The following is a 21,977-nucleotide window of genomic DNA, read 5'->3' as shown; positions in this document are numbered from 1 at the left end:
TGATGATATTTACATGTAATGGCTACTATCCTGAAGGGGGAAATGGCAATGGCTTAGGAAGATATTTGAGAAACTTTCTGTGCACTGTTTAATTTTTTCCCCCATTACAACTGAAAGAAAATCAAAATAAAAATCTCTATTATCTATCAATGATACTTGAATACTTTTAGTATAGTTCCTGAGACTGCTTAATTCATACAGAAAATTGAACCACATTAGCAGCTAAATTTTTAGCAAAATTACAGTGGCAAATTGTTTACAAAAAGACAAGACATGAACAGAACATCAGTGCAAAGGCAAAAGGTCACTGTAGAAAGGTACTGTGAGATTAAAATGATGGTTTGCAGGAAAATGCACAATGTAAGATACAATGTTCCAGTTAGATTCTAGATGATAGAAGATCTTACCTAAGCGGCATTACACAACCTCACAAAAGGGAGAAACTCAAGAAACTTCTATGTAAATCCCTTGACAAATGCTTCTTCAGTAGGTCTAAAGGACAGTCAACTTCTCAAGGAGACAGGTTGATAGTTGATGTATGACATCTGAACTTCTCTACTGGTCTGCCACTCTCATTGGGAGGTTGGTTGCTGCTGTTGGACTTCCAAGAAAAGTATAATAGGGAACCACTAGTTTGTGTAATTTTTTCCTAGGAGGATGCCTTCTTTTAATGTTCAGAAAGGAAATGTATGGGCTACTAGAAATGCTGTTGTCAGTAATATCATTCTTGTATTGCTTCTTATTCTCATGAAGTAGAGAAGTATATACCTGTAAACCTATCTTCTAAAATGTGGGAAGACACACCTGCAACTTAGAGGGTAGCTAGCCTATTTTATTCAGTTCATCTTATTGTTTTTTTGTGGGTTTTTTGTTGTTGCTTTTTGCTCCTAAAGGCATTTGGAGTCATGAAGTCATGATTTCTACTCCCACATTTGGCAGTAGGTGCTATTTGTAACTCAGATCCATTAAAATCAGTGGCATTTGGCTTCACCACCCTGAATGACATAAATATTCAGAAGAGTTGACCTGTGTGCAAATAAACATTATGGGGCTGGGGATGTACTTCAGTGGGAGAGCAGAGCATTTGCCTGCATGCATGAGATCCTGGAATCAATCCCCAGTACAACCAAAAAAAAAAAAAAAAAAAAAGAAAAGGAAAGAGAAGGAAGGAAGGAAAAAAGAGAAGAGAAATAAAGTATATTCTGGCTATGCATTAAACTCATAGAAAATGTTCAAGCTTGACAGCTACCAGGAGAAGGTACAAAAGGATTAGGGAATGAGGAACATCTGCAACAAGTTCATTGCAAACTAATTCAGAGCAAATCTGAGAAAGCAAATGAAAGCTGAGAAAAATTAGTTATGGCTATATTTAAGAAAGAGCCAAGTAATAATGCTCAGATCATTTGAGGTATGGAAAACGAGGCAAAAAACTTTTGGCAAACAATAAGCAAGCTATCTCACTTAGACCTAGCCCCCAGATGAGCAGAATATAGGTGGGAGAAACAAATGGGTTTCCCAAAGTCCAAAAGGAAAATCCTTCTGGTGAGTCAGATATTGTAACTTAAAATTTGCCTTCTACTAGTAGTATTGGTCCCAAGAAAAATTTCAGTGATTAGAAATGTAGAGTTTTACTGGATGATTAAAAGAGTACAAAATTGGGGGTAAGGAGTAGCTCCAGTTTGCGTTGCTTGGCATTGCAAAGGAATTCTAGTGACCCACTACTCCCTTGAAAAAATAATAAAGTGAAAGCAACATCTTACCCATGTTTCAAGAAACAGAAACATAAGCTTATGTGAAGAGAGAAATACAATCTAAAAGTAACTATGTTCTACCCTTTGTCCCTTTCGCAAATTTCGCAGCACTTTGGCTAACAGATATGACTTTGAAGTACATGATATGAGCCAGGCAATGCCCTGAAACCCCAAAAGGATTTTTGATCATACTAAGAAAGGCGGGGGGGATAAAATGAGGATTATAGAAAGAAAAGAAGAAAATCCAGAGAATAAGATTCTCATGAGAAAACTGCATTTCAGAGGACTGAACTTTTAGAAGAGGCTCACAGATACCAAACAGGAGATTTGCACTATACAGAACAGAAAAATCAATGAATGTGGGGCAACATGGTTGTGAGGAATAAAGAGCCAGAAAGGAAAGGTGTGTTTGCAGCTACTATATGTCAAAAACTGGTGAAGGTAGAGGAAGGGAATCTATAAGAAGTTTCTATGTTAAATGGATTTTCATTCCTGTGACCAAAATACTGGACAATAAAAACTTAGAGGAAGAAAAGTTTATTATGTGCTCACAGTTTCAGAGTTTTGGCTCATGGTTGGTCTATTCCAATGTATTGGCCTGGAAGTGAGGCAGAATATCATGGTGGAAGAAAGTGGATCAGCTCCTGACAGCTGGGAGGCAGAGAGATAGAGAAAGGAGCCAGGAACAAGTTATAGTCCAAAGGCATAACCTAGTGACCTACTTCCTCCAGCCATGTCCCACTTCCTTACAGTATTCCATTCTTCTTCTTCTTCTTCTTCTTCTTCTTCTTCTTCTTCTTATTATTATTATTATTATTATTATTATTATTATGTATTTTTGATAGCAGGGGCACTCAACCACTGAGCCATATCCCCAGCCCTATTTTGTATTTTATTTAGAGACAGGGTTTCACTGAGTTGCTTAGCACTTCACTTTTGCTGAAGCAGGCTTTGAAATTGCGAGCCTCCTACCTTAGCCTCCCCAGCCACTGGGATTATAGTCATGTGCCACTGTGACCTGATGCATTCATATTATTAATCAATCGAATGGATTAATCCACTGATGAGGCTACATTTACCATCATTATCTAAAAACCTCCCATCTGAACGTTTCTACTTTGGGGATCATGCTTTTACAACATGAGCTTTGTGGGAGGAACATTCTAGATCCTAAGGGTAACACTTTTTATATAAAACATTATGAAAATACTTTGTCAGCCAATTGAAGGAGACCTACAACAAGAACATTCTTCATGACTTTAGGTTGTTGATTTGAAGGATACATCAGGTAGAATGGCCCTAGACAGAACTAGTCATATTCAAGTACAGTCTCAGGGTGGGTAAAGGAATCATTGACTTTATTTAATGGAATTTAGATAACAATTTGTCAGGTTCAAATTGCAATGACTCTAATTCTGATTACAATAACTAATATATTTTGTTTCCCATTAGTAGAACTGAAAGATCACAAGGCTTTAAAAAGTATCTAGACTTTTGTCTTCACAGTAAGATTAGATCAACCCATTTTAGAAGAAGTTAGAATTCTCATAAATCCCGAATCTTTCCTTAGTTAATACATCTAAGTTGAACTTTAGGTCAGTGAATAAAATTTATAACCCAATTCAACAACTGTATCTATCTGAAAACTATCTGAATTGAATCTAGCTCTAGCTGTGGGATCATAGAACTGCGAAGCATTATGATATTATTTCTCTCATTTGGTCTAACAATATTTATCCAAGGAATATGGAAGATGAAAAGTTTCACTTTTTAAAATCATTTCCCATGGTTTCAGGGTTGAGGACTAATTGACATTGGCTGATCACTAACTTGCCAATATGTTTACATACCTAGGTAATTCTGATAGAATGAAATTGGAGCAGGGATGATGGCAATCTTTAATTGGGTTGAAGCGTAAAGATTTCTTTTTTTAAATATTTTTATTAGTTGTTGATGGATCTTTATTTTTAAAATTTATTTATACGTGGTGCTGAGGATCAAGCCCAGTGTCTCACACGTTAGGCAAGTCCTCTATCACTGAGCCACAACCTCAAAGCTCAAAGATTTCTAAAAAAAAAAAAAAAAATCACAGGCTTCCTTTCTCTTGTTCTATAAGTTCTGATTAAAGCAAATATTTTTCTACTTTCTAATTTCAACATACACCAATAATATGTGTAAATAACTTATGAATGTATTCAGTCGTAGAATATTTCATGCAGAGAATAAAATACATGTAGAAAATTAGTTGTATTGTCAGAACATAGAAACATGTCCTTTAAAAATTTTCTCCTACATAAATGTTTAATATAAAGATAATAAAACAGTTTTAGCTAAAAATGGAAGCATATGTCAGAGGCTCTGATAGTGCCTTAAAAGGTGAATGTAATAAATAATAAAACTCTATCAAAACATGGCAGGTCTAGAGAACAAGAGACATAGGAAGAGCATGTTCCCAGCCATATTCCTCTCCATTAATGGGAGTAACTGGGTGTCAGCTGGAAAAATGGTGGGGGAAAGAAAGAAGGTTAAAAATGTTAGGAAAACAGCTTGTCTCAGGCTTTTGTTGCTAGTACCTAAGTAAAATTGAGGCAAAATCCAGAAAATCAATATAAACCTTAATATGAATCCAAGAAATCAAACACACCTGAGTTAATTCTATAGAAATTGACAGAAGTTTGTTTGTTTGGGTGGAAAGTAGCTCAAAGTGTGGCCTGGGATATGATAGATAACCTGGCAAACGCCACACTAAGGTTGTTTTGGGTCCACCTTGATTCTGCTTTCCTTGGCTCCAATCCCATCCTTAGTGATGGTCCCACTTTGGTGTTGGATCCATAAACAGCCAGATGAACAAACTACATGACATTTTAATCAAACATAGAGAAAAAAAAGATTTTTCCTTCAAAAACTTCCTAAAGCTTCTTTTTAGAATATTTAGAGCATTTGCAGGCCTGTGACAAATAAAAAGTTCTGAACACTTTCTTATTCACTTTCTATTTTAGATACTGGGGACTGACCCCAAGGGAACTTAACCACTGAGCCACATCCCCAGCCATTTTTAAATATTTTATTTAGAGATAGGGTCTTGATAAGTTGCTTAGGTCCTCACAAAATTGCTGAAGCTGGCTTTGATCTCACAATCCTGCTGCCTCAGCCTTCTGAGCCACTGGGATTACAGGACTGCACCACCACACACCCCACTCTTATTTACTTTTAAAAGTTAAATGCCATTCATCTTTTAGAATGTAAAATTTCTCTCTGGTAGCAGTGATTAATAAAATTACTTGTTGTTGTCAATTTCATTATTTTTAACCTCCTATCCAGCTAGCCATCAAGCAGTTCCAAAAGCCAACAATCTAATTAAGTGAAGATCCAACAAAGTTTAACAATTACCTAGAGATAGTCTGGAAATAACTTACAGGACATAGATGGGAGAGGCTCAGATCCTCTCACTTCCCAACTGAAATGGCTGCCAGCCAATCACAGAATAACTTTGAAACTATTTATCATTGTTTACAAAGCATGTCTGTCTCTGCACTACTTATTCATCAGACCCACACCCCTCTCTTCTATTCCAGTCACACTAAACTGGTACTTGTCTTTCTGTGGAAATAATTTTTTCTCCATCACCCACTTTTCATTCAAATACTAATATAGGCTTTCCTGACTAGTTTGCCAAGTCTGGGACAAGAACTATGATAAAACTGAATTCAGAGGCAAAATGTGATGTAAAAATTAAATATTACTCTCTATTTTTCTCTTTTTATTTCAGTCTTTTATTGTGCAACTCCATTATATTTTTAAAATAATGTCACAATCATAAATACTGCCAGAGTTGTCCCAGTTCAGCATCCTGAAATCACAAATAAGAGAGTGCTTAGAAGTAATGAGGAAGGAGATGCTTAATTGAAGGGCCACTAGGAAAAGGTAATTACATGGTTTGAGATTACCTCATCATAAGATATTCAATCCAGTGAAAGCCAGCAATTTGTAGGCAATGTTGTATTCCTTAAACTGTGACACTTTGAAAACTATAAAGTAAATGTTCTCAATTTATCAGCTAGAAATTGAGAAAACGGAAGTTTCCATTTTCCTTTGAGCATTGGTAATAAGAAAAACTGGGAAAGTAAGAAAAAGGCAACATTTAGGCAAGGGACCAAGGCTCACAGTAGGCCCCTGTCCATCCCGCCACCACCTACAGACACCCCCAGGAGCTCAGCCTCTGGCACAGGACTGCCCCTTCCTACCAGAAGACTATCTCTGGAGCTCAGGCCCAGACCAGATCTGCCCTCACCAAATTGCGGGAGACCCAGGTCCAGGATCTACACTACAAGAAAGGAAGACACATAGACAACATTAAAAAAAAAAAAAAAGGGAGGAAAGTGCCCCAAACAAACCAGAATAGTACAATAACAGAACCCATGAGCAGCGAAATTGATGAAATATCAGAGAAGGTATTCAGAAGGTTCATAATTAAAATAATTTGTGAATTAAAGAATGACCTAAATGAGCAAATACAGGCAAAATGTGATCACTCCAACAAGGAGATAAGAGAGCAAATACAGGTAGGTAGCAGGAGATTACTTCGAGAGAGAGAGAGACTCTGAAAAAAAAAAAAAAAACAAACAGAAATCCTTGAAATGAAGAATACAATAAATCAAATAAAAATCTCAATATAAAGCATAACCAACAGACTAGATCACTTGAAAGAAAGAATGTCAGATAATGAAGACTAAGTATACAATCTGGAACATAAAGTTGATCACACAGTGAAGATAGTAAGAAACCATGAATGGAACATCTAAGAATTATGGGACAGCATCAAAAGACCAAATCTAAGAGTTATTGGGATAGAGGAAGGCACAGAGTTCCAAACCAAAGGAATGCACAATCTTGTCAATAAGATAATATCAGAAAATTTCCCAAGTAGGAAGAATGAAATGGAAAACCAAATACAAGAGGCTTACAGGACACCAAATGTACAAAATTACATCAAGGCACATTAAATGAAAATGCCTAGGGTACAGAATAAGGATAGAATCTTAAAAGCTGCAAGAGAGAAGAATCAGATCACATATAGGGGGAGACCAATTCGTATCTCAACAGATTTTTCAACCCAGACCCTCAAAGCCAGGAGATCATGGAACAACATATACCAAGCTCTGAAAGAAATTGAATGCCAAGTAAGCATCTTATATTCAACAAAACTAAGCTTTAGAGTTAATGATGAAATAAAAACCTCCCACAATATACAAAAGTTAAAAGAATTTACAACTAGAAAGCCCGCACTTCAGAACATCCTCATCAAAATATTCCATGCAGAGGAAATTAAAAACAAGGATGAAAATCAGCAGAAGGAGGTATTACACTAAAGGAAAACCTAATCAGAGGAGAAACCAAGTCACGTTAAATACAAAAATAAACAAAAATGACTGGGAATACAAATGAATACAAATCATGTCTCAATAATAACCCTGAATGCTAATGGCTTAAACTCACCAATCAAATGACACAGACTAGTAGATTGGATTAAAAAAAAAAAAAAGCTCCAATAATGTGCTGCCTCCAAGAGACTCATCTCATAGGAAAAAACATCCACAGACTGAAGGTGAATGATTAGGAAAAATCATACCACTCACATGGACTGTGGAAGCAAGCAGGGGTTTCTGCCATCATATCAAATAAAGTAGGCTTCAAGCTAAAGTTAATCAAAAGGGATAAAGAAGGATACCACATACTGCTAAAGGGAACCATACACCAACAAGACTTGACAATTATAAATATATATATGCCCCAAAGGAACATCTACGTTCACCAAACTCTGCTCAACTTCCAAGAGTCACATAGACCACAACACAATAATTTTTGGGGAGTTTAACACACCTCTTTCACCACTGGATAGACCTTCCAAACAAAAGCTGAACAAAGAAACTATAAAACTCAATAATACAATCAATAACTTAGACTTAACTGACATATATAGAATATTTCACCCTTCAATAAGTGAGTACAGTTTCTTCTCAGCAGCACATGGGTCAGAAATGATAGTGGAATGTGATAGACATTATTATCCAAAATACATGTATAAAGACACAAATTGGTGTGAATATACATCGTATACAACCAGAGATATGAAAAATTGTGCTCTATACGTGTAATAAGAGTTGTAATGCATTCCGCTGTCATACATAAATAAAAAAAATAATAATAAAGATAGCTTTCATAAGAAAGGGTACAAAATAATAATTTTGGAGTGTATTTGTATGCTTCAAAATACTGTTATTTTATGTATATACTCAATAATTTGACTGGGTATAAAGTTCTATTTGAAATTAATCTTCACTCAGGATTTTTAAGAAACTACTCCATTGTCTTCAAGTTTCTAATATTATAATTGAAAAGCATTTAAAAAAAAAGCAAAAAAAACCCCAGCATACTACAAGGACACAACCACATCAATGTTTATAGGAGCACAATTCACAATAGCTGAATTGTGGAACCAACCTAGATGCCCTTCAGTAGATGAATGGATTAAAAAAATGTGGCATATATACACAATGGAATATTACTCAGAAATAAAAGAGAATAAAATCATGGCATTTGCAGGAAAATGGATGGAGTTGGAAAAGATAATGCTAAGTGAAGTTAGCAATCCCAAAAAACTAAATGCCTAATGTTTTCTCTGATATAAGGAGGCTGATTCATAGTGAGGTAGGAAGGGGGAGTATGGGAGGAATAGATGAACTGTAGATAGGGCAGAGGGGTGGGAGGGGAAGGGAGGGAGCATGGGGTTAAAAATGATGGTGGAATGTGATGGTTAGAATTATCTAAAGTACATGTATGAAGACATAAATTGGTGTAAATATACTTTGTGTACAACCAGAGATATGAAAAGCTGTTCTCTATATGTGTAATATGAATTGTAATACATCCCGCTGTCATATATAAATTTAAAAAATGAATAAATTTTAAAAAAGAAAAGAAAAAGGAACCATGTTTCCAGGTTTGAAGTCATCTAATTAGTAAAGTTCATCATTTTAATATATAGATATGTATCCCTAGATACTAGAGTAGAAAAAAAATTGAAATTTTGAATAGTAATTCTCTACTATGGCAATTCTAAATAAAACCCCTTTAACTCAAACATTACAACATATTCTAAATGGATACATCATATAATTAATATATTTTTAGGGTGATAATGCTTCCATCTTTCTAAACTAACATGGGACTTTATATGTGTATATAATATATAAAGATGTACATTTATAAATATTGCATATATTACATATACATGTGCACACACACACGCATCCAGATATATGACATAGTCCACAAAGTCAAGAAAGTTCATGACTATGTATATATGTGCGTGTGTGCATATGCACAGATATGAATATATCTTCTTTGATATACATAAAAGTATATATTATATATATATATATGTATATATGTTCTTTTTTTTTTTTTTTTTTTTTTTTTAGTAATGGAGATTGAACCCAGAGCCTTGTGTGGGCTAGGCAAGTGCTCTGCCACTGAGCTACATCCTCAGCCCCAGTGCTTTTGACTGAATTTTTTCAAGAAAATAAAACTGAAAAAATAAATTAGCAAACTATAAATTATATATTTTATATAAGTTTTTTAGCATAAATTCATTATAACTGATAGTTGTTAACATATTTCTAAAAGTTAAATAGGGATATATATACCACAACAGTTAAAATACCAAGATAATATAAATGGAAGTTATAATTATAACTTTATAAACTATTGTTAACTCTAACTACTACTATAAATATAACTATGCAGTATACTAAAGGGATTTATACATGTGACCAATGTTTACCATTTATTAAGGTACAATGTTTATCATTTATTAAGGTACAATGTTTACCATTTATTAAGCTAGGAGCTCCTTTAAAGGTAGGATCTCCTTTTAAAAGAGTGCCCCTAAAAATTTCTTAAAAATTATGTAAATATGAAAAAAATTGGAAGTGAAATTTGTTCATATATGTATGATGTGTAAAAGTAAGTGACATTTTTAGGTAAAAATTATAACAGTTCCAGTAGACAATGCATTTCCTTTTACAATTTCTATTGCTTTATAATGATATATTAGTGGGTTATATTTCCCACTACTTCACTTACCTCCACATCTTGGAATTGGTCCACTCCACATTACTTTTCCATCCATCAGAATACATGTAATTGTTTCTGTTCCCTGGGTTTTTATAAATCCTTCTTCACAAATAACTGAAATTGAACTTCCTAATTGAAAGTTGTCCCCAAACCGCCTTGCATTAATTGGTATTCCAGGATCAGGGCACTCATTGTGTCCAAATGCTTTTTAGAATAACAAACAAAAACACAAAATAAATATGAGAAAGGGCAACCTTTGTATATTTTGGGTGATTAAAAATAACTCATAAGGAGATTGTATTTATTTCTAGAAAAGACTTTTATTTATTTATCTTTTAAAAATTTGGAGGCTCTCCTCTGACAGATTGCTTGTGATATGTTAGAGGTGTAATGGTTTTAAAATACAAATTATACCTTAAGATTATTAAAATTTAAAATATAATTATTTCTGTTTATATATGGTGATCCCCTAGGCTAAGTTCATGCAAATATTCCCAAAATATAAATTAGTTAGAATCTCAATTAATATAACTTCCGAGTAAGTTGACTATATCTCACAGGAAACTTCTGTAATTCACTCTGTAAGGAACAGAAAGAGGGTCTCATTGTGATAATTAAAGTGAAATGTTTCAATTATAGAATGGAAGTCTTAAAATTTCTTTTTAATTTTTCATGACTTTTACTTTCTACCATCCAGGAAAAGGGAAGAGACTTAAGTCTTTTACAATTACCAACTTCTAGGCATTGTAATAAGTTATTATCTCATTTAATATTGAGGTCATCTCGATGATAAAAGTATTACCATTACTATAAAAAGTAACGTTAAACTCAGAAAAAGTCAAGTAACTTTCCTTTGGTTATAGAAATAAAGCTTGATAGGGTTGAAATGTATCCTGTTCTGGCTTTTGACAACACCCTATAGTCTTTTTTTCAACACCTTATAGTCTTTTGGTTTGTCTCTTTTCTCTCAGAGTATGAGTTCTTCAGCTGAGGGTCACTACCTTATTTTACCTGTTTCTCCCATGTTTCAAATTTCCAGAGGTTATAGATTACACAAAATTTTTCATCCAATTTTTCATTTCCCTTAATTCATGTGATGACCAAATTTGTACTATAAATCTTTAATTTATCTTAATATTATTTTCTATATATTAACAATATGATAGCAGATAATACAATTATGCAATTTCTGAATACCTTCAAATGGATTAGTGAAAAAATTCAAAACAACTACATTTACTCCTACAGTATAAACTAATTTTAAATCATAAAATATGTTTTATATGTTAGGCCCTATTAATATCACTAAATCTGCAAGCCCTTTTCCTACTCAATACCAAATAGTTCTAATTTAGGATGTGCTAGATACTATGTACTCTGTGATTATTATGTACATGCATTACCGTGTTTACTCCTTACAACAATCCAATGTGGTTTTACTGATGTAGACATTGTGGACTGTGGCTAAGTTATGAAACCTAAAAATGTAGTAAATCCAAGATTTGGACATTTATAGTTTGATTTTAGAGTTGATACTCTTAATAACTAGGTGTTTTTTTTTCCCGTGTTGGCTTTGGTAAGTGAGTTTAGTAATCCACTGCCCCAAAGTTAATGATTTCCTTCCATATTTTGCTTTGGTGTCCTTTGATATTTCTTTGAATTTATAATTTTTTGCTGTCATTATCGATTTAAAGACTCCTAGTGGTTTATGAATATCTTGAAGGAAAATATATTTTCCTTTAATATTCATATATAAGTAACAACCAAATGTGTGATAAACAGTAGGTTTGAGTTTATGATAAAGTTTAATGAATAAGCTAATATATTGGCTGATAAATAATGACATTTGAAACATATTTTCTTAATAGTAGGACTCTCACAAAGAGAAATAACATATTTGGGGCTAAAATGTGGTTGGAAATCAAAGATCAAATGATCATCATTGGCAAAACTAGGGACTTGCTCAAGTTTCCTTATTTGTGAAACAAGAGAACTGGTTTGCTTGATTCTTTTGCAGTTCTAATTTGTAAAAATATTATATGGAAAAATAAAATCCAAAAAACTTACTGTTGTAAGTAATGTTGAATCCACGTCCTGACATTGAATGGTCAGCTTGAAATTCCAATCGAAGAATATGACTATTACTTGTAAGATGGGAAGGCACCTCAGCCCCAGTAAAGGTTCCAAGAATTGGGGAATCTGGAGAGTCACCATCTTTAACAGCAAGAAAGTCAAAATGGGATTCCAGATCAAAGTCATTGAAAGAAAGGTGTATCCGACTTCCTGGGTCAGAGATTATTGTCCAGATGCAATTTAAATTATTTCCATAACCTTCTGGGTAATCAGGAGAAAGAACTGTTCCCATAGGTGCAGTAAAGTTAGAGAGACAAGGAACTGGTAAAATGAAAAGATTAAAGAATATAGTAAATAATCAAAAGTAGTATTTGATCTTATTTTGATATATCTTGCCATTATAATAATCAATTAAAAGGTGGATAAAAATGTAAATTACCTTATAAAACAGAAAATGTTGTCATTTTTACATATTAGAAAAGGCAACTACTATTTTAGGTGAATTTAAGAATATATCCTTAAATATGCACAAAAATAATTTGCTTAATAGCAGCAATTTATTTTGATATTTATCATGTTTGAGTTAGAGGTTTAGTAGTGATTGGGCTTAATCTGTATTGCAGCTATGTTTGTTTTGATTATTTTTCTTCATTTTTTTCCTAACAAAAATTTCAAACCATTTTATACTTGAGGGTAAAATAATATGAAAGTCTAACTTCTCTTGAAAAGTTAATTTATTCCAGTTTCCTCCCACTTTCTGAGCACACACATAGTCTTTCACTGTTTTTCTTGCCTGAATCCTGGAATCATTTAATTCTATAAAGTAGGATTTAAATTGGAGATTACAAAACTTTTTGTAAAAAAAACAAACAGTAAATGTTTTGGCTTTACATGATCTCTTTTATAACTCCTTAACTCTGCCATTATAGCATATAGGCAATAAATTGGTAAATGAAAGAGCATGATTTATGTTTCAATAAAACTTTACTTAAAAATCCCCCATAGCTTCAGTATGCCCTCTCCTATCTTTATGATCTTTACCTGGGTCAAGAGCCACTAAATTCATCACCCTAACACCCATAACCATCATATAAGTAGAACTCTTTATATTGTACTTTAAATTCATGATTATGTCAGGTAGAGTTTTTTTTCTGTAAATTCCTTTGATCCATTGTTATATTTTCATCAGTAGAACTTAATATTATGCTTTAGTTTCCACATAAACACTTTGTTTTTACAAAATTCTCTTATTTATTTCTGAATATTTTAATTAACTATGTCAATATGTTAGAGAATGTTCCCAAATAAATTAAGTTAGAATCTTTATTAATTTCCCAAGGAATTTGTATATAATTCACATACTTAATATAATGTCTTCTCACTCTGGAACTTGTCATCTTTAGTTTTTACTTAAAATTCTCCCTTGCTTTAGTTTTATAATTTTTTTCCTTGAGTTATTAAGACGTGTAAATATTGTTCCTGTGTATTTTATAATTTATTCTTCTGATTAAATTCTCTTTCAAATACATTTTTAAATCAGCTATTGCTTGTATATGAAAACGTTAATTGCCACTTTTTGTTTGTTTGTTTGTTTGTTTTGGTACTGGGGATTGAACCCAGAGGCACTCAGCCACCTAGCCATAACCACAGCCCTTTTGTGTATTTTATTTAGAGATAGGGTTTCACTGAGTTGTATAGGACCTCACTGAGTTGCTTAGGGCCTTGCTAAGTTGCTGAGGCTGGCTCCAAGCTCAGGACCCTCCTGCCTTAGCCTCCTGAGCTGCTGGGATTATAGGTGTGCACCACTGTGTCTGGCTAGTTGCTATATTTTAATAATTTATCAGAATATAGAGATTAATTTATTCTTAAAATGGTAAAAATTTTTTCTTTAGATATTAAGAACTTTTAAAATTTGTCTTAGCAATATTTCCATTAAATGTACTTTAGCATATATTAAAATGCTTTCAAAAATAATTTATTTTTTACTGTAACATATTACATTTATAAATTGTCTAATATGAAATCAACATTATCTTCTTAGAAGAATATTTAAAATTAAAGACCATTATTGAAGTCTTTTAAAGTTTTACTAAGCTTTAGATGATGTGAACAGAATCAAATCAGACTCTTCTAATACATTTCATTCTCTGACAAGAACTTTAGAGGTGATTTTGACTAGGCATGAGACCATGCCCTACGCTAATGGTTCATGTAAGGGGATCTTTGCACACTTATTCTCCTCCACTTCCTGAAGAGCAAGCATAATATATTATAATTAGGGAAATTTCTGCCATATTCTAAAAACATTCACTTTATTGTAATGAAATTATAATAGTATTTCATTGAGCCACAAAGTGCATCAGTAAGTTATACATGTTATGTTTTTGTTGTAGTTAAACCAGAATATCTTAGTGTTTTTGGAAAATACGTTGTTTTAATACAAGCATATTGTATACCATAAACTTTAATGAATTTTATTCTATGCAATATAAATAAATAGTACTTTATACATTAGTGTGAGCATCTAAATACAAAAATAGGTTAATACATTATACATAGAATATAAGCTTTAAGTATTTTAAGTGTTTTTGATTGCAAATAAACATACTATCTTGTTAAGATAAATGAGTCTATGAGAATTAGTTCAGATGTATAATTTCCATAAGAAGTAGCTATCTATAAAGTATAAAATGTCACCAAATTAAATGTAATAAGAACACATGTAGTATATATTTTGCAATTACCAAATGAACTATGTTAACTTTATTTAAATCTGTACTAAAATTTATAATTCAGCATAAGCACACTTGTTAAAGATAGTATCACAAAGTGCTGCTCATCCAAAAATAATTACACGGTTCCAGCTCTTAGCAATTAATTACAAAAGCAATTATATGCAAGAACAGGGTAACATATGCTGTCTAGAAGCAAAGCATTTGGTACTCACAGATACAGATGGGTATGTTTGCAGACCATTGGTTATTCTCTTGACAAACAATGGATTTCTCTCCAATTAATTCAAACCCAAACTGGCATTCGAACCTTAAAATATCACGATTAGAAAATCCATCGCCTTCTCTAATTCCATATAAAGGTGTACCAGGATCACCACAACTTTCTTTTTCAATTTCTGTAAAAATAGAAGATAAAAGTCACCTTCCAAGGTTTGCAGACATGATGCCCATACTAAGAGTTTAGTAAACATGTACTATGGGAAGATAGTTCAGAATGAAGAATGAATATATCCTCCAATCTTAATTTTTTTCCTTTTGCCACTCTATGAATATGATTTGATACATGATCTTTAGAGAACAATAAGTGTAATTCTCTTGTTTTGTAGGTGGGGACCTGAGATGATTGTAGCTAATGAGGTTGCCAAATGTGTCTCTGGTTCTACAGCAATCAATGAATAGTTCTAAACAACATTTGTCATTCTGGCAATTGCTGGTTGTATTATCTCCCCAAGTACGTGATAACAACAGTAGTCTATGTAAGAACAGGAATCAATTTTGCATTCGAAATTGCCTAGTCATCTTTCTCAACGAATGTTCATTGAATGAATTGAAGAGTGAAAAATTTCTTTCAAGAGCACCATGAAAACATTCTTTTGAGATGTATCAAAGGACAGTGCAAATATCTGACATGGTTTTTATGAAGCTATGAATGTCAGCAATAAATTACTATGTTGGTTCTTTTGGGCTTCTACATCACATGCAACATAGTAGCCCATGAAATTAACTATCTTCAAATAGCAGCAAAAAGAAAAGTAAATAAAAATTTGAAAAGTAAAGCTTTGAGATAAAGTAATAGTCTATTCTAACACTTCAACATTTACACATATCTGGTTTCTGTATAACTTACCTGTACCCTTTGATATCTATTTTTCTAGTTCTTTTCCCATGTTTTTATAATTAAACAGATACATAGAATATGTAATATTATATATGTTTGTATTTAAATATAAAAATACTCCTACAAAAACATATATCGCTTTATATAATTATTAGACTTTATCTTCAGTTATGTCAATATTATTAAAAACTTGGGTTTTTTTAAACCAAATTACGTGTTTTAGAGATATTTTTGAAAACCTTATATCCTTAAACAAAACCATAGATGGCCATAATGATTCCTTTAAAACATGGGATAGCATTTGAGATTTTATTTACACACTTTTATTTATGTCACAAGTTATATTGGCCTATATTATTTTCTTATGTTGCTGCCATCCTGTTTTAATATCAAGAGAAGTAGTTAGCAATTTTCAATACTATCAAGTTTTTAGACTAGTTTTTGTAACAACAAAAACTATAACTGTAAATATTAGAACTTTTCCAAAAAAGCTAGCCAAATTTGGCATAATTTTGAGGTAACCATCTAACCATCATTTCAGTTACTTGTAAGGTTATTTTCCCATTGGACTAGGTTTTGTTTCTTTCTCTCTCTCTCTCTCTTGGGTCCATTATTAGCAACTTATATACCCTAGAAAAGTGAGGTAATAGTTTAGTAGTAGTAGATTTTCTACAAGGTTTTTACATATTACCATTAAAAAGTATAAATTTTCCTCATCCCTAATGTTATTTGTGTTTACTATCCTGATTTTCTTTGTACTTTTCAAAGGTGTGTCAAATATGTTAATATGTTCAAAGAACCTATTTTGGCTTTTGTTGAGCAATTCTGTTATTTAACCATGCTTTCTTTTTGTCTTTTTCTGGATTCCATCTTCAACTCTCTTTTGCATTATTTTTCTATTCGTTTTCCATCTTTTTGCGTTGAAGTCTTGGGGTGCATTTATTAATTTATTTATTTTTCAGCCTTTCTTGTTTCCTAAAAGTAAAACATATTAAGTTTCTAAATTTTCTTCAAGGTATGCTTTGATATGGAGACTTTTATTTTTTACTCCAAAGTAGTTTGTGGTTTCCATTTTGATTTCCTCTTTAACTCATAAATAATTTATGCAATTTTAAATTTACAAATTTATAAAATTTCAATTTATAATTTGTCATGTAGTTTTATCTAAACCTAAATTAACCTTTGTATTGAAAATTATGTTATCATTTCCTAAATATTTACTTAGTTATTTTTGGTTCAGGGAATTTAACCCAGGGGAGCTTTACCACTGAGCTACATTCCCAGCCCTTCTCTCTCTTTTTTTTTTCTATTTTATTTTGAGACAGGGTATCGATAAGTTTCTGAGACTGCCTTAAATTTGTGATTCTTTTGCTTCATCCTCCTGAGTTAGGGGAATTACAAGCATTTGCCACTGTGTGTTTATTGTTGTTACTTTCATTGTTTCATAACTCTGTTTCCTTGGGTGTAAGAAGAATGTACTAAGAGAAAAGTAGAATGAGCTTGATTCTAGCACAACATATTTGAGAATATATTCAGCAAATTATAATTATTTTATGTTCATGATGAAAATGTATTGGAGAAAGTGTTTTAGGAAAGAACAAATCTGTTGTATTTGAGATATGGTCAAATACATGTTTTTATTGATTGCTTTTCTATATCTATGCAGTTTATTTCCACCATGACCTTCACCTTCCCCACTTTCAGGTTCATTTACTCATGTCAGCAACCCAATGGGATTCTGGGGTAAAGCTATTCCCTATATTGATCCATGGTGCCATCTAGTTTCATGGCCTTCATGCTGACCTAGAGAGGCTTCCCTCTTGATAACTCCATCAAACACTGTAATGGTCAATTTGAATGTCAACTTGATTGGATTAAGAGATGCCAAGGATTAAGAGGATTATGGGTGTGCCAATGAAGGTGTATCAATAAGGGTATGTCTAAGAATGATTGGCATGTGGAATAGCCAACAAAAATGTAGACACTCCCTAAGCATGGGCAGTATACTGACCAATAGAATGATGGCTTGGATGGAATAAAAGTTGGAAGAATAAAATAGCAGCAGCCATGCAGGCTTGATTCTTCCTAAATAGGTTCTTTATTGCTGCTTAGATCATTTGCTGATGGCCACTGTGGACTATCCACCTTCTGGTCACATATGCCAACCTAATAAATCCCTTTTTTATAAGTATAGTTCCTGTTGATTCTGTTCCTCTAGAGAACCCTGACTAATATAGATGCTTCTTCTATATCTGGGTATTTGGCTCTGTCGCTAAAATACATTCCTCTGTGGTGATTACTGCAATTTCTCAGGAACATCTGTGGTATTCTTTCTGGAGGTTTCTGGCCCTAGGGCACAAAGGCTTCTGTCCCTGGGGGACAATGGCTTCTTACCTGCAGCAACAGCCTACTGGTGGCATTGGTTTATGCATTTTTCAGTCTACCTTTTTGTTTTCCATAAATATCTTTATGCTTATTTATATTTATTTATCTTAGGGACCTTTGACAGCTTTATAACAACTGATGCTTTTCTTTTCTTATTCTTAAGCATTATTATATTTTTGATGTTTTCTATTATTAGGGTTAGGGCTAAGAATGAATGCTTAATCTACTATTTTGAACCAACATTTTTTCATTGTTCCTTAGGAAAACATTCTTTAATATCAAAAGTATATTTTAAAATAGAGGTGTAATTTCAAAGCTTCAATACTCTCTAATATAGAAAAAATATGTGGTAAGTAAAGTAGACATATACCTGTTATGTATCATTGCTTTTGAAATGTTTTTTTAAATTTATTCTTTTTAGATATAATGACTGTAGAGTGTATTTTGACATACTATGCATACATGAAGTATAACTTATCCTAATTAGTTTTTCTACCTAGAAGGCAAGTCTGATATCTGAGAAAATAATTAATATCCATAGACAAGTGCTAGAGCTATGCCCAAAAAGAATTATAAATAACAGCCATCATTTACTGAGCTTTAAACCTGTGATGATATTTTGAAAGGATATAATTTAATTATCAAAACAACTCTATAAAGGACGTGTTCTCACCTCTGTTTTATACATGAGGAAACTGAGGGCCAAAGAAGCTGAGTAAATTTCCCAATTTCACATATTCTATAAATAGCAAAATTTATGTTTATTTAAATAAAAAGTATTCATCACCCTGCTATTATGGAGGAATCTTCATTCCCTAGTTATCTATTTATGAAACCTATATTTAGTCTCCATCATGTATCAAAATAATACTAGGTTCTGCTCAGCAATGCTGAGGACCTCATGGAGGATGGTGTCAAAATGATAGGAGAGTGTGGAAAGAGGTTGCAGGGCCAGACAGAAAGTCAGAGAGTGATTCAGAGGTGAGGCTTGCAATGCAAACTACTCCCCCCCTGCCCCCCCCCCCAAAAAAAAAGAATTTACTTAGAGATCTGCAGAACTACACAGATCTCTTTAATTGTGGAGTATGTAGTCATTGGGAATGTGCATTACCAACTCCAAAGTCCCACTAGCCCCCTACCCTTTTTTTGGTGGTACTAGGGACGAAAACCAAGGCTTCATGAATACTAGGCAAGTACTCTACCAATGAGCTATATCCCCAGTCCTAGGTCCCACTTTTGAAAAGCTCCATAACCTCTCACATAAATAACTCTGTAGATTAAGTTCCAACACATAAACCATTGGGGGACAAACCACATCTAAACCATAGCACCAACTATTAAAACTTAGAGAAATTTCTAATTATCTCTAAAGTTTAAGCTATAACCCATCCATAAAATTCACCCTAACCTTAAGAGCACAGTTTGTTGTTCCCTTTTCTGGACTTCTATTGGTCTTGGGATACATCTATACTGGTCCATATATTTTAATATAATCATACACTTGTTCATTTGACTCCTTTCAGGAACTTTATTCATCTTTACATTTCAAATATCTATATAACTGGTGATGGCAAAATTTTATGTTAGTCATGTGTCAGGCAAAGTTGTAGACACTTGTTATATTTAATCCTGACATTGTCCTGTGAAGACCCAAAGAGGTTAAAGTAAGTTGCCTAGTGTCATGCAAATTGTAATTGACAGGCTGAAATTTGAATCTATTCAGCATGGTTCCAGACTATGAGTTATTAAGGAATACACATCTATTCAGAGGCCAGTATTTAATAAATAATTGTATATGTAGGAAGGAAAGAAATAAGAAGACTTAGCATACTAAAATATGTGATTCTTTTAATAAACAATCTAAGCAATCACAAAATTCCATAGTTATAGAGAAGTCACATATATAGAAAATCATTGAATGATGATATTATTCCAGTTACGTCCTTTGAATAATCTAAATTTGTAATTGTATTGCAGTTGAAGACTCTGATTGCTTTATATTACATTTTCATCCATTCTTCATCCTTCTCAGCACTGTTTTTTGATCCCTCTTCCAGGTTGGGAGTAAGACTATAACTTACCTGGGTTCATATTAGGCTCCTGTTCTCTTTGGCTTTCTGTGGGCAGGGTGGTGGGAAGTTGTCATTTAGACAGGATATTTGGTTGAGAAAGTCAGGATGAGAGTAGCATAGGGATTTCGTCCCTGCTCCCCAATCCTTCTTTGCCTGATCACGATGGGATGGCAGTGTCCCCAAACTAAAAGTCAATTTTATGTCAGGCAACCCTTTCCATACAGCTGTCCTCTAAGTGTCATTAACTATGATACTATGCAATGCCTTGTTAGTTTCCTTAAGCTCTGCCCACATGTCCCCAGTGTGAATATACCAGTTTTTTTTTTTTTTCCTGCAAGATGTCTTAGACTAAAATTTACCATTGAATCCCTGGTTCAATACAAATAGTATTTAGTTAAAGCATTCCATTGATACTTGATTTTATTATATTATACTGATTTTGTTTCTCAGAGTATAAAGATGTAATTTCCTTAACAAATGTTACCTCCACTGGGAGTCTGCCAAATATTGGCCCATTATTCACAATTAAATTTGGAAGGTAGTAAGTGAGTATCCATCCCTAGAGTCAGAGGTAAAGCACCCATAAAGTAGCACATGATTCTCCTCATTTTCTTCCTTACTAGGCAGACAAAGAAGTAAAAGCAGAGAAAGAAGCATAGAAATAAATGAAAATGTGAGGTCAGAAGACTCAGAATGCTCTTATGTAGTGTGTTGAAATATTGAATATATACGTTTAAATGTCAGTGGCTAAAATTTGTAGAAGCAGGGCTCTTTCAACATCTTTATTTTTATTTTTCTTAGTGACCAAGTTAACTTTGATCTTTGATACCTAAAGTAATAAACTCTAATTTTAAATTCAATCAGATTTCCAGCCAAAGAGTAACATCTGGCCTTAAAGTGACATAAAACTACTCATTGATCAATCTCTCACTTGACAACAGTTGACACAGTAATTCAAATACTTCACAGAGAAACTTGTAGGTTAAAAGAAAGTGATCTGGAAAACTTGCAGTTTTGCTGATTCTTAATGTTACAAAGCCTCTTGGGAATCTCATTACCTCAGCAACGGGCTTACAAAGGTTGTGAAATACAGAATCAAGCAGCTGAAAAGACCTTGGGAGTTAAACTAGGTCTCACCTTCAACTGTCTCAGACAAATGAGACTATAGTAAACATTTAAAGAGATTTTGGAAAGGAAATCCATAACTGCCCAGGCAAAAGTAATGAAGGCTATCTGTATAATAATAAATGTGTAAAGTGTTTTACAATTATGATGAAAGTGCTGACATTTAAAGTGTGTGATTAAGTAGGAAAATTTAATAAAAATTATGCAAAATTCATAATGGTGGCCAAAATACCCTGAAACAAGCTTTACCATTTTGTACAGAGCTGATATAGAAAATCTGCAGTTAGTAGTTAAGATAGAGGTAGAATAAACAGAAACATTCTAAAAGGTATTTAATTCTTAATCATATTTCAACTTAAAATTAGTGAACATTTAAATATGTTTAATACAGTTAAGATCTCTTTACTTGTAATAAAAACAAGTTGCTTAAGTAGGATGACTATGGATACTGATACTATACTGTATATTTAAGAAGGCTGGAAGAGAGGATTTTGAATGCTTTCATTGCAAGGTAATGATAAATTTCAGAGGAGATAGATATATCTACCCTGATTTGAATATTGTACAATATATACCTCTATTG

General features: G+C 33.0%; 1 protein-coding gene across 3 annotated transcripts in view; it reads right to left on the bottom strand.

The window, feature by feature from the left end:
- The window catches only part of Csmd3 (CUB and Sushi multiple domains 3), a 1,133,871-nt gene that overhangs the window by 436,016 nt on the left and 675,878 nt on the right, over positions 1-21,977 (bottom strand). For all 3 annotated transcript variants that reach the window (XM_027947308.2, XM_027947313.2, XM_027947317.2), the window contains 3 exons: positions 14,908-15,090; positions 11,955-12,281; positions 9,897-10,091 (listed from right to left, as the gene is read on the bottom strand). In XM_027947308.2, the coding sequence (XP_027803109.2) occupies positions 9,897-10,091; positions 11,955-12,281; positions 14,908-15,090 (705 nt within the window). The remainder of the gene's footprint in view (positions 1-9,896; positions 10,092-11,954; positions 12,282-14,907; positions 15,091-21,977) is intronic.

The sequence above is a fragment of the Marmota flaviventris genome, chromosome 15, assembly GCF_047511675.1.
Source record: "Marmota flaviventris isolate mMarFla1 chromosome 15, mMarFla1.hap1, whole genome shotgun sequence".
NCBI classification, from domain to species: Eukaryota; Metazoa; Chordata; class Mammalia; order Rodentia; family Sciuridae; genus Marmota; species Marmota flaviventris.
Note: the sequence above shows the minus strand (reverse complement) of the source record. Positions and strands in the feature narration are given on the sequence as shown.